Raw genomic sequence first — 12902 nt, 5'->3', positions numbered from 1 at the left:
TAATGGATAATTGTACTTTTAGGCTTTTTGCACTAATTCAAAGAATCCCTAACTACCCTTCCATGAAGGTCCTCGTTCCAGTGATTCTACTTATAGGTTGACAACTGTCACTCGACCGTGCTCCTGAACTGCCACCCTGTCCTAGGCACCCCTGACGAAGACTAGGCACATCCATAGGAATGCGCATTATACAGGCATGGTCCAACCTATCAGGAACGGCATGCCGGTGAGGAACGGCAATGAACAGCCAATGGTTGAGCGAGTGCACGTTGTGGCTTTCAGGGGATGAAGGAGGACAGCAGTACAAAGGTGCAACAAAGGATGATAAAAAATTAAAAACGTTATTAACCTCTTGCTGACCGCAGATAGCCGAATGACGGCTGCACTGCGGCCGGCTGGTTCTGGGTGGAAGTCATATGACGTCCTCCCAGAACACGCTGGGTGAGGACACAGGAGGCCCATGATTTCCTATTGCCCGGGGGCCCCATGAGTTGTCAGTCCGTCCCTGGTAACGGGTATTATGATTCAGAAACGCTCCACCTACTATAGTAAAAACCCATCCTTGAGGTCCAGTCAGTGACTTTGCCAAGGCTGAGATGATGTCATCAGTCCGATGCGGGCAGGGAGAACATGAAGTATTAAACTCTTTGTTATATTTTATTAGAAATAATTTATTGCATTTATGTGTTTCTATATTCCTAGATGACACTCCAAAGATCAATGAAGGTAAGTTCATTTATCTATGTATTCCTTCAAACCTTTAAATTCTTATCTTTACCAATAATAGGAAAAACAATTGTGTGAATATTTACACCCATCAGCCATAACTATATGACCACCCACCTAGTGTTTAGTAGAGCCCCATTTTGCTGCCAAATCATCCCTGACCCATCCCACCATGGACTCCACCAGACCTGTGAAGGTACACTGTGGTATCTGGCACCAAGCCGTCGGTAACAGATCTTGTAAGTTGTTAGGTGGGGCCTCCATGGATCGGATTTGTTTTTGCAGCATATCCCACAGATGATCGATGATTGGATTGAGATGTGGAGAACCTGGAGACCAAGTCAACACGTCAAACTCATTGCTGTGTTCCTCCAACCTTTCTTGAACCATTTTTTTCAGTGTGGGAGGGTGAATTATCCTGCTGAAAGAGGTCACTGCCATCGGGGAATACCATTTCCATGAAGGGGTGTAGTTGGTCACCAACAATGTTTAGGTAGGTGGTAAGTGTCACATAACATCCACATGAATGGCAGGATCCAAGGTTTCCCAGCAGAACATCGCCCAAAGCATCACCCTGCCTCCACCGGCTTGTCTTCTTCCCATACTGCATCCTGGTACCATCTCTTCCCTGTGTACGTGACACACACATGTGGCCAACCATATGATGTAAAAGGAAACGTGATTTATCAGACCAGGCCACCTTCTTCCATTGCTCTGTGCTCCAGTTCTGATGCTCACGTGCCCATTGTAGGCACTTTTGGCTGTGGACACGGCTCAGCATGGACCCCCTGACTGGTCTGCGGCTAAACAGCCTCATACAAAACAAACTGCGATGCTTTGTGTGTCCTGACACCTTTCTATCAGAAGAAGCATTCACTTTTTCAGCAATTTGAGCTCCAGTAGCTCTTATATTGGATCGGACTACACAGACCAGCCTTCCCTCCCCTCCTCCATCAATGAGCCTTTCCTCCCCACCTCCATCAATGAGCCTTCCCTCCCCACCTCCATCAATGAGCCTTTCCTCCCCACCTCCATCAATGAGCCTTCCCTCCCCACCTCCATCAATGAGCCTTTCCTCCCCACCTCCATCAATGAGATTTCCCTCCCCACCTCCATCAATTAGCCTTCCCTCCCCACCTCCATCAATGACCCTTCCATGCCCTCCTCCATCAATGAGCCTTTCCTCTCCCACTTCCAGCCAAGAGCCTTCCTTCCCCCATCTCCATCAATGAGCCTTCACTCCCCCACCTCCATCAATGAGCCTTCACTTCCCCACGTGCATCAATGAACCTGTCCCCCCACCTCCATCCAAGAGCCTTCCCTCCCCCCACATCCATCAATAAGCCTTCCCTCCCCAAATCCATCAATGAGCCTTCCCTCCCCACTTCCATCAATGAGCCTTCACTTCCCGCGTGCATCAATGAGACTTCCCCCCATCTCCATCCAAAAGCCTTCCCTCCCCCCACCTCCAGCCAAGAGTCTTGCTTCCCCCACCTCCATGAATGAGCCTTCCCTTCCCCCAGCCTTCCCTCCCCCACCTCCATCAATGAGACTTCCCCCCACCTCCATCCAAAAGCCTTCCCTCCCCCCACCTCCAGCCAAGAGACTTCCTTCCCCCATCTCCATCAATGAGCCTTCACTTCCCATGTGCCTCAATGAGCCTTTCCCCCCACCTCCATCCAAGAGCCTTCCTTGCTCCCACCTCCATCCAAAAGCCTTCCCTCCCCCCACCTCCAGTCAAGAGCCTTCCCTCCCCTACCTCCATGAATGAGCCTTCCCTCCCCCACCTCCATCAATGAGACTTCCCTCCCCCACCTCCATCCATGAGCCTTCCCTCTCCACCTCCATCAATGAGCCTTCCCTCCCCCACCTCCATCAATGAACCTTCCCTCCCCAAATCCATCAATGAGCCTTCCCTCCCCACTTCCATCAATGAGCCTTCACTTCCCGCGTGCATCAATGAGACTTCCCCCCATCTCCATCCAAAAGCCTTCCCTCCCCCCACCTCCAGCCAAGAGTCTTGCTTCCCCCACCTCCATGAATGAGCCTTCCCTTCCCCCAGCCTTCCCTCCCCCACCTCCATCAATGAGACTTCCCCCCACCTCCATCCAAAAGCCTTCCCTCCCCCCACCTCCAGCCAAGAGACTTCCTTCCCCCATCTCCATCAATGAGCCTTCACTTCCCATGTGCCTCAATGAGCCTTTCCCCCCACCTCCATCCAAGAGCCTTCCTTGCTCCCACCTCCATCCAAAAGCCTTCCCTCCCCCCACCTCCAGTCAAGAGCCTTCCCTCCCCTACCTCCATGAATGAGCCTTCCCTCCCCCACCTCCATCAATGAGACTTCCCCCACAGCCATCCAAGAGCCTTCCCTCCCCCTACCTCCATCCAAGAGCCTTCCTTCCCCCATCTTCATCAGTGAGCCTTCCCTCTCCCCCACCTCCATCAATGAGCCTTCCCTGCCCATGTGCATCAATGAGCCTTACCCCCACCTCCATCCAAGAGTCTTCCCTCTCCACCTCCATCAATGAGCCTTCCCTCCCCCACCTCCATCAATGAACCTTCCCTCTCCATCTCCATCAATGAGCCTTCCCTCCCCCACCTCCATCAATGAGCCTTCCCTCTCCACCTCCAATGAGCCTTCTCTCCCCACCTCCATCCAAGAGCCTTCCCTCTCCACCTCCATCAATGAGCCTTCCCTCCCCCACCTCCATCAATGAGCCTTCCCTCCCCCACCTCCATCAATGAACCTTCCCTCTCCATCTCCATCAATGAGCCTTCCCTCCCCCACCTCCATCAATGAGCCTTCCCTCTCCACCTCCAATGAGCCTTCTCTCCCCCCCCCATCAATGAGCCTTCCCTCCCCACCTCCATCCATGACCCTGGTTCCAGTTAGACGGTTTTCCTTACTTGGACCACTTTTTGGTCCTGACCACCGCAGACTGAGAACATCCCACAAGAGCTGCAGTTTTGGAGTTGCTCTGACCCAGTCATCCAGACATTACAATTTGGTCCTTGTCAAAGTCCCTCCAATCCTTACACTCGGCCATTATTTCTGCTTTCAACACATATATATACATAATATATCCCACCTGCTTTCAGAAGCCATTGTCACCAGATAATCCATGTTATTCCCTTTACCTGTCATTGGTCATCAAGTTGTGTCTGACGGGTGCAAGTTCATCATTTATTGTTCTGGCTGCAAGATGTGATACTTTGTGTCTTCTTACCCTCGCTATGTATCCTTTACAGCTCTCGTGAGTATCTCCAACGCCACCAAATGGACATGTAAGGCTTCTTTCTGTAACATTCTATTCCTGCACATAATCTGTGGGGCCTTAAAGGGGATCTCCAGACAATCCGTAGTTTAGTTTGGAGTGGGGGAGGTGACTGTTATTTCTACGGGATGGAAATACCAATTCCAACAGCAATGAGGAGGTCCAATGAAAAGAAAAACTTTGTCTGGAGTCTCACTTTATTTATTTTTGTTTTTTTTATCTGCGGGGTAACATAAGGCAGGAGGAGAACTTAACCTGCGACCTGCCTCCAGTGCATTTATTGTATTTATCTATTTCGGGTACTTTGTATAGCGCCATAAATGTACGCAGCGCTTTATATATATATATTGTACATTCACAGCAGTCCCCGCCCCCGAGGAGCATACAGTCTAAGGTCCCCCACATGGAAGAAAAATATATTTGAAATATATTCTAAAAATATTCTTCCCAAATCTATTGACATATATTTGAAATACTACAATTTTGACCGTGTTCAGTATATTTCAAAATATATGTCAATAGATTATAATATATGTAATGTACAGTACATGGGGGGCTGACCCTCTCAACAAAAATCAGAGAAAACTGTTCTAAGACACCACAACAAACCATCATGATACATTTTTAATAATGCCACAGCTTCACGATCAAAGTCATTTGGTTGGTTGTTGTTATATATATATATATATATATATTTTTTTTTTTTTATATATATTTTCAAATATACTGCATGTCTTTAAAAATACATTTAATCTACATTTTTGGAATGCCTTTACAAATATATGTAAAAATATATGTTAAAATGACTTTTTTATATGTTAAAATAAATCTGAAGAATATATTTAAAAAATATATATTAAAAAAAAATATTTTTCATATATTTTGTTATATATAAAAAAACGCTATTCAATATATATATATTGTATGTTGACATGCTTTTTTATTACAAAATATATGAAAAATATTTTTAAAAATATTTTTCATATAATTTGGAATTTAGGACGAATGCATTTCAACATGCAGTGTGTGGATATATATATATATACACTGTATGTTGAAGTGCTTTTTTTTATATATTGCAGAATATATGAAAAATATTTTTAAAAATACATTTTCAAATATACTGCATGTCATTAAAAATACATTTAATCTACATTTTTGGAATGCATTTACAAATATATGTAAAAATATATGTTAAAATGACTTTTTTATATGTTAAAATAAATCTGAAGAATATATTTTAAAAAAATATATTTTAAAAAATGTTTTTCATATATTTTGTTATATATAAAAAATGCAATTCAACATGCAGTGTGTGTAAATATATGTATGTATATACAGTCATGGCCGAAATTGTTGGCACCCTTGATATTTTTCCTGAAAATCAAGTATTTCACACAAAAAAGGTATTGCATTAACACATGTTTTGCTATACACATGTTTATTCCCTTTGTATGTATTGGAACAAATATAAAACAGAGGCAGAAAAGCAAATATGACATAATGTCACACAAAACCCCAAAAATGGGCTGGACAAAAGTATTGGCACCCTTAACTTAATATTTGGTTGCACACCCTTTGGAAAACATAACTGAAATCAGTCGCTTCCTATAACCATCAATAAGCTTCTGACACCTCTCACCCGGAATTTTGGACCACTCTTCCTTTGCAAACAGCTCCAGGTCTCTCTTATTGGAAGGACACCTTTTCCCAACAGCAATTTTAAGATCTCTCCACAGGTGTTCAATGGGATTTAGATCTGGGCTCATTGCTGGCCACTTCAGAACTCTCCAGCGCTTCTTTGCCATCCATTTCTGAGTGCTTTTTGACGTATGTTTGGGGTCATTGTCCTGCTGGAAGACCCAGGATCTTGGACGCAAACCCAGCTTTCTGACACTGGGCCCTACAGTGCGACCCAAAATCCTTTGGTAATCCTCAGATTTCATGATGCCTTGCACACAGTCAAGGCACCCAGTGCCAGAGGCAGCAAAACAACCCCAAAACATCATTGAACCTCCACCATATTTTACCGTAGGTACTGTGTTTTGTTCTTTGTAGGCCTCATTCCGTTTTCGGTAAACAGTAGAATGATGTGCTTTACCGAAAAGCTCTATCTTGGTCTCATCTGTCCACAAGACGTTTTCCCAGAAGGCTTTTGGCTTACTCAAGTACATTTTGGCAAACTGTAGTCTTGCTTTTTTATGTCTCTGTGTCAGCAGTGGGGTCCTCCTGGGTCTCCTGCCATAGCGTTTCATTTCATTTAAATGTCGACGGATAGTTCGCGCTGACACTGATGCTCCCTGAGCCTGCAGGACAGCTTGAATGTCTTTGGAACATGTTTGGGGCTGCTTATCCACCATCCGGACTATTCTGCGTTGCAATCTTTCATCAATTTTCCTCATCCGTCCACGACCAGGGAGATTAGCTACAGTGCCATGGGTTGCAAACTTCTTGATAATGTTGCGCACTGTGGACAAAGGCAAATCTAGTTCTCTGGAGATGGACTTGTAACCTTGAGATTGTTGATATTTTGCCACAATTTTGGTTCTCAGGTCCTCAGACAGTTCTCGTCTCCTCTTTCTGTTGTCCATGCTTAGTGTGGCACAGACAGACACACAATGCAAAGGTTAAGTGAACGTCTCTCCTTTTTATCTGCTTTCAGGTGTGATTTCTATATTGCCCACACCTGTTACTTGCCCCAGGTGAGTTTACAGGAGCATCACATGCTTGTAACATTCTTATTTATCCGCAGTTGTGAAAGGGTGCCAATACTTTTGTCCAGCCCATTTTTGGAGGTTTGTGTGACATTATGTCGAATTTGCTTTCTTTCCTCCCTTTTTTTGTTTTGTCCCAATACACACAAAGGGAATAAACATGTGTATAGCAAAACATGTGTTAATGCAATACGTTTCGTGAGAAATACATGATTTCCTGGAGAAATATCAAGGGTGCCAACAATTTCGGCCATGACTGTATGTATGTATATGTGCATGTATATGTGTATATATGTATGTATATGTGTATATATGTATGTATGTGTATATATGTATGTATATGTGTATATTTGTATGTATATATGTATGTATATGTGTATATATGTATGTATATGTGTATATATGTATGTATATGTATGTATATGTGTATGTATGTGTATATACTGTATGTATGTATATGTATGTATATGTGTATATATGTATGTATATGTGTATATATGTATGTATGTGTATATATGTATGTATATGTGTATGTATGTATATATGTATGTATGTATATGTATGTATATGTATGTATATGTGTATGTATGTGTATATATGTATGTATGTATGTATATATGTATGTATATGTGTATATATGTATATATGTATGTATGTATGTATATGTATGTATATGTGTATACATATGTATGTATGTATATATATATATATGTATTTGTGACAGGAGAGGTGAAGGGCCTCATGAAATGGCCAGACGGGCTTGATTCAGGGTGTTTGACACCCGCACCCTAGTGCGAAAGAAAATGTTTTAAGTGAAGTGAACTGGTGCAAGGAATGTGGTACTGACATGCGTTGTTGTCCTTGCAGTTGACTATCTCTGGGGTCTATTAGTTGATGAGGACGACGCCACCGACTACCTGGACTTCAGTGAGTATTTATTTGTTATTGGCCGGAGGGGAGAAGGGTTGGAACCCTCTGTGACCTACACAATGTCAACGTCACCCTGTGCAGTGATTTTCCATCGTGGAAACAATTTAAGTGTCAGCAGAATGAGAGTGACCGTTGCAGGGGGGCAGGTCAACCGTACAATTAACCCTTTACACACACACGCGGTAGCTGCCACCACAAGTTTTAGTAGAAGTTTTCACCATTCACAGCATCTGCTGTTACAATTCGGGCATTTAAAAAAAATGTGCATTACTCTCTGCCACACCCAGACAGGAAAGTAGCAGACTTCTGACTACGGCAGCTTCTTCAGTGAGGCAGAATTCCTTAGTTTCTAGTTGGCTCATTTAGAGATTTATTATTATTATACAGGTACTTATAGCGCCGTCAATTTACGCAGTGCTTTACATATATATTGTACATTCACATCAGTCCCTACATACACATACCAGGGCTGCTTAAAGTGTTACTAAACCCCCAACAGTACAATCAGTCTGTATAGGCAATAAAGCATGCTTGTTATACTCATTGTGGAACCTAAGGGGTTAATCCTCAGCATTGTGTAAAAAGGTTGCTTGATCCTGTCTTGTCTGATCCTCCCCTTCTTCTACTGTCCCCAATCCATCTGCTGATAATACAGAGCCATAGGAGACACTCTACACATGCTCAGTTTAGTGTATATTGCTAGAGAGGTTTTTTTTTTTTTTTTGGGGGGGGGGGGAGTAGATGTGATTGGCGAAAGACCAATCAGCACTGTCCAGACATAGGATCAGGGGTCATACAGCCTCCTAGGAAAGTCAGAGGAGAAAGAAAGGAGGAGAGCGGATAAAGTGAATGTGGGGTCCGGGGAGAGTGGATATAGTGAATGCGGGATCCGGGGAGAGGGGATATAGTGAATGCGGGGTCCGGGGAGAGCGGATATAGTGAATGCGGGGTCCGGGGAGAGCGGATATAGTGAATGCGGGGTTCGGGGAGAGCGGATATAGTGAATGCGGGGTCCGGGGAGAGCGGATATAGTGAATGCGGGGTCCGGGGAGAGCGGATATAGTGAATGCGGGGTCCGGGGAGAGCGGATATAGTGAATGCGGGGTCCGGGGAGAGTGGATATAGTGAATGCGGGGTCCGGGGAGAGTGGATATAGTGAATGCGGGATCCGGGGAGAGCGGATATAGTGAATGCGGGGTCCGGGGAGAGCGGATATAGTGAATGCGGGGTCCGGGGAGAGCGGATATAGTGAATGCGGGGTCCGGGGAGAGCGGATATAGTGAATGCGGGGTCCGGGGAGAGCGGATATAGTGAATGCGGGGTCCAGGGAGAGCGCATATAGTGAATGCGGGGTCCGGAGAGAGCGGATATAGTGAATGCGGAGTCCAGGGAGAGCGCATATAGTGAATGCTGGGTCCGGAGAGAGCGGATATAGTGAATGCAGGGTCCGGGGAGAGCGGATATAGTGAATGCGGGGTCCAGGGAGAGCGCATATAGTGAATGCGGGGTCCGGAGAGAGCGGATATAGTGAATGCGGAGTCCAGGGAGAGCGCATATAGTGAATGCTAGGTCCGGAGAGAGCGGATATAGTGAATGCAGGATCCGGGGAGGGCGTCATGTGTACAATGATGATGTTTTTGGGCTTGTGTAGCACATCCAAAGTCTGAAACTAGTTAAAATGTTCATGGTCTTGCTACAACATTGGCCATTGGCTTTATTTAATTTTTTTTTTTTTTTTTCTGATTTTCAGTACTTGGAGACAAAGAAGAAGATGGTGGTAAGCCAGATGAAGCTTTAAAAGCTATAAATTTAATAGCTTATAGATGTTTATGTGAAAGAATTATGGAAAGTAGATTGTAGTTCCTGTCACAGTATCTGCTGTTGCAATTCTGAACTGTAAAAAAAAAACAAGTGTGTATTACTCGCTGTCACACTCAGACAGGAATGTAACAAGGTTAAGGTTATGGTAGCTTCTTCTTGACCATAAACGTCTTTCTCAATTTCATTTTTGGCAATGACTCCTGACTACATATTTTACAGGGTTGCTGTTTAAAGTACAGAGGAGAATGCTGTCTGTGAGAAAGAAATACAGGTTGCTGATTTGGGAAATGAAAAGAAAAGACGGGAGCAGGATTGGATAAAAATGGAGAATTTAGAAATAAAACATTGGCATTTGCATTACACTTATTAAAAAGAAGCTTGCAAAAATGTTTGTTTAAATTGTTTGTGTCGTTGTAACATTGCATTTTTACCATTTTTGTCTTTTCTGATTTTCAGTAATTGTGGCCCAAGAGAGTACAAAAGATGAAGGTAAGCCAGATAAAGATTTAAAACAGCAACTTTAAGAGCTTACAGATGTTTAAGTGAAATGAAAGAATTATAGAGGGTAGATTGTAGTTCCTGTCTTCATTTGTAGGTCATTGTTTATAATACACATGGGAACTGCAATGGGTGTATTCCATATTCCACATCCTCAATGCCAACACCTACTACATACTCATGAGTACAGAATTGAAAATAAGCCAGGAAAGCTTTAAAACTGCAAATTCAACAGCTTACAACTGTTTAAGAGAAATGAAAGAATTATGGAAAATAGATTGTAGTTCCTGTCTTCATTTGTAGGTCATTGTTTATAATACACATGGGAACTGCAATGGGTGTATCCCATAGTCCACATCCTCAATGTTACCTTTTCAATATTCTTCTGAATTGGTAATATAAGTTGTGTGTGAACTGAACTTTGAATTAATGCTATTCAATAAATTGTTACAATATATGGTCAAAAGTCTGTGAACGCCTGACCATTAACACCTACTATATACCCCTGAGTACAGAAATTGAAAGTAAGCCAGAAAAGCTTTAAAACTGCAAATTCAACAGCTTACAGATGTTTAGCTGAAATGAAAGAATTATAGACGGTAGATTGTAGTTCCTGTCTTTTTTTGTAGGCCTTTGTTTATAATACACATGGGAACTGCAATGGGTGTATCCCATAGTCCACAGCCAAATTCAACAGCTTACAACAGTTTAAGAGAAATGAAAGAATTATGGAAAGTAGATTGTAGTTCCTGTCTCCATTTGTAGGCCTTTGTTTATAATACACATGGGAACTGCAATGGGTGTATCCCATAGTCCACATCCTCAATGTTACCTTTTCAATATTCTTCTGAAATGGTAATATAAGTTGTGTGTGAACTGAACTTTGAATTAATGCTATTCAATAAATTGTTACAATATACAGCCAAAAGTCTGTGAACTCCTGACCAATAAGATCTACTATATACCCATGAGTACAGAAATTGAAAGTAAGCCAGAAAAGCTTTAAATCTGCAAATTCATCAGCTTACAGATGTTTAAGTGAAATGAACGGGGACGTGATCTTAAACTAACTGGAGGAAAGTTCAAAACTAATCTCAGAAAGTACTATTTTACTGAAAAAGTAGTTGATGCTTGGAATAAATTTCCAGCAGAGGTAGTGAGCCAGTCAACAGTAAATAGCTTCAAAGATGCTTGGGACAAGCATAGATCTATACTCAGACAAAAAAGTTAACAAAAAAACACATACAGAAAAAATAATAGGTAGACTTGATGGACCACTCGGTCTTTTTCTGCCGTCCCTTTTCTATGTGTCTATGAAAGAATTATGGAAGGTAGATTGTAGTTCCTGTCTTCATTGGTAGGTAATTGTTCATAATACACATGGGAACTGCAATGGGTGTATCCCATGGCCTGCATCCTCAATGTTACCTTTTCAATAGTCTTCTGAAATGGTAATATAAATTGTGTGTGAACTGAACTTTGAACTAATGCTATTCAATAAATTGTTACAATATATGGCCAAAAGCCTGTGGACTCCTGACCAATAACACCTGCTATATACCCCTGAGTACAGAAGATGAAAGTAAGCCAGAAATGCTTTAAAACTGTGAATTCAACAGCTTAAAGTTATTTAAGTGAAATGAAAGAATTATGTAAAGTAGATTGTAGTTCCTGTCTTCATTTGTAGGTCATTGTTCATAATACACATGGGAACTGCAATGGGTGTATTCCATAGTCCACATCCTCAAAGTTACCTTTTCAATATTCTTCTGAAACTGTGATATGTTGTGTGTGAACTAAACTTTGAGCTAATACTATTCAATAAATTGTTACAATATATGGCCAAAAATATGCGGACTCCTGACCATTAACACCTACTACAGTATATACCCATGAGTACAGAAATTGAAAGTAATCCAGAAAAGTTTTAAAACTGCAAATTCAACAGCTTACAGATGTTTAAGTGAAATGAATGGGGACGTGACCTTAAACTAACTGGAGGAAAGTTCAAAACTAATCTCAGAAAGTACTATTTTACTGAAAAAGTAGTTGATGCTTGGAATAAATTTCCAGCAGAGGTAGTGAGCCAGTCAACAGTAAATATCTTCAAAGATGCTTGGGACAAGCATAGATCTATTCTCAGACAAAAAAGTTAACAAAAAAACACATAAAAAAAAAGATATGGGCAGACTTCATGGACCACTCGGTCTTTTTCTGTCGTCACTTTTCTGTTTCTATGAAGAATGATGGAAGGTAGACTGTAGTTCCTGTCTTCATTTGTAGGTCATTGTTCATAATACACATGGCAACTGCAATGGGTGTATTCCATAGTCCACATCCTCAATGTTACTTTTTCAATATTCTTCTGAAATGCTAATATACGTTGTGTGTGAACTGAACTTTGATCTAATATGATCCAATAAATTGTTACAATATATGGCCAAAAGCCTGTGGACTCCTGACCATTAACACCTACTCATGAGTACAGAAATTGAAAGTAATCCAGAAACACTTTAAAACTTCAAATTCCACAGCTTAAAGTTATTTAAATGAAATTAAGGAATTATTTAAAGTAGATTGTAGTTCCTGTCTGCATTTGTAGGTCATTGTTCATAATACACATGGGAACTGCAATGGGTGTATTCCATAGTCCACATCCTCAAAGTTACCTTTTCAATATTCTTCTGAAACTGTGATATGTTGTGTGTGAACTAAACTTTGAGCTAATACTATTCAATAAATTGTTACAATATATGGCCAAAAATATGCGGACTCCTGACCATTAACACCTACTACAGTATATACCCATGAGTACAGAAATTGAAAGTAATCCAGAAAAGTTTTAAAACTGCAAATTCAACAGCTTACAGATGTTCAAGTGAAATTAATGGGGACATGACCTTAAACTAACTGGAGGAAAGTTCAAAACTAATCTCAG

At 41.9% G+C, this 12902-nt stretch overlaps 1 protein-coding gene across 1 annotated transcript in view; it reads left to right on the top strand.

Annotated features, from left to right (window-relative positions):
- LOC149430867 (uncharacterized) overlaps positions 1–12902 on the top strand; it is a 58893-nt gene that overhangs the window by 16440 nt on the left and 29551 nt on the right. Inside the window, exons 8-12 of the mRNA XM_089665978.1 lie at positions 703–726; positions 3976–4011; positions 7583–7642; positions 9396–9422; positions 9923–9955. Coding sequence (XP_089522104.1) covers positions 703–726; positions 3976–4011; positions 7583–7642; positions 9396–9422; positions 9923–9955 — 180 coding nt within the window. The remainder of the gene's footprint in view (positions 1–702; positions 727–3975; positions 4012–7582; positions 7643–9395; positions 9423–9922; positions 9956–12902) is intronic.

Source organism: Staurois parvus, unplaced genomic scaffold, assembly GCF_062004578.1.
Source record: "Staurois parvus isolate SC_StPar_1 unplaced genomic scaffold, SC_StPar_1.0 ptg002447l, whole genome shotgun sequence".
NCBI lineage: Eukaryota > Metazoa > Chordata > Amphibia > Anura > Ranidae > Staurois > Staurois parvus.
This window is presented reverse-complemented; position numbering and strand designations above follow the sequence as displayed.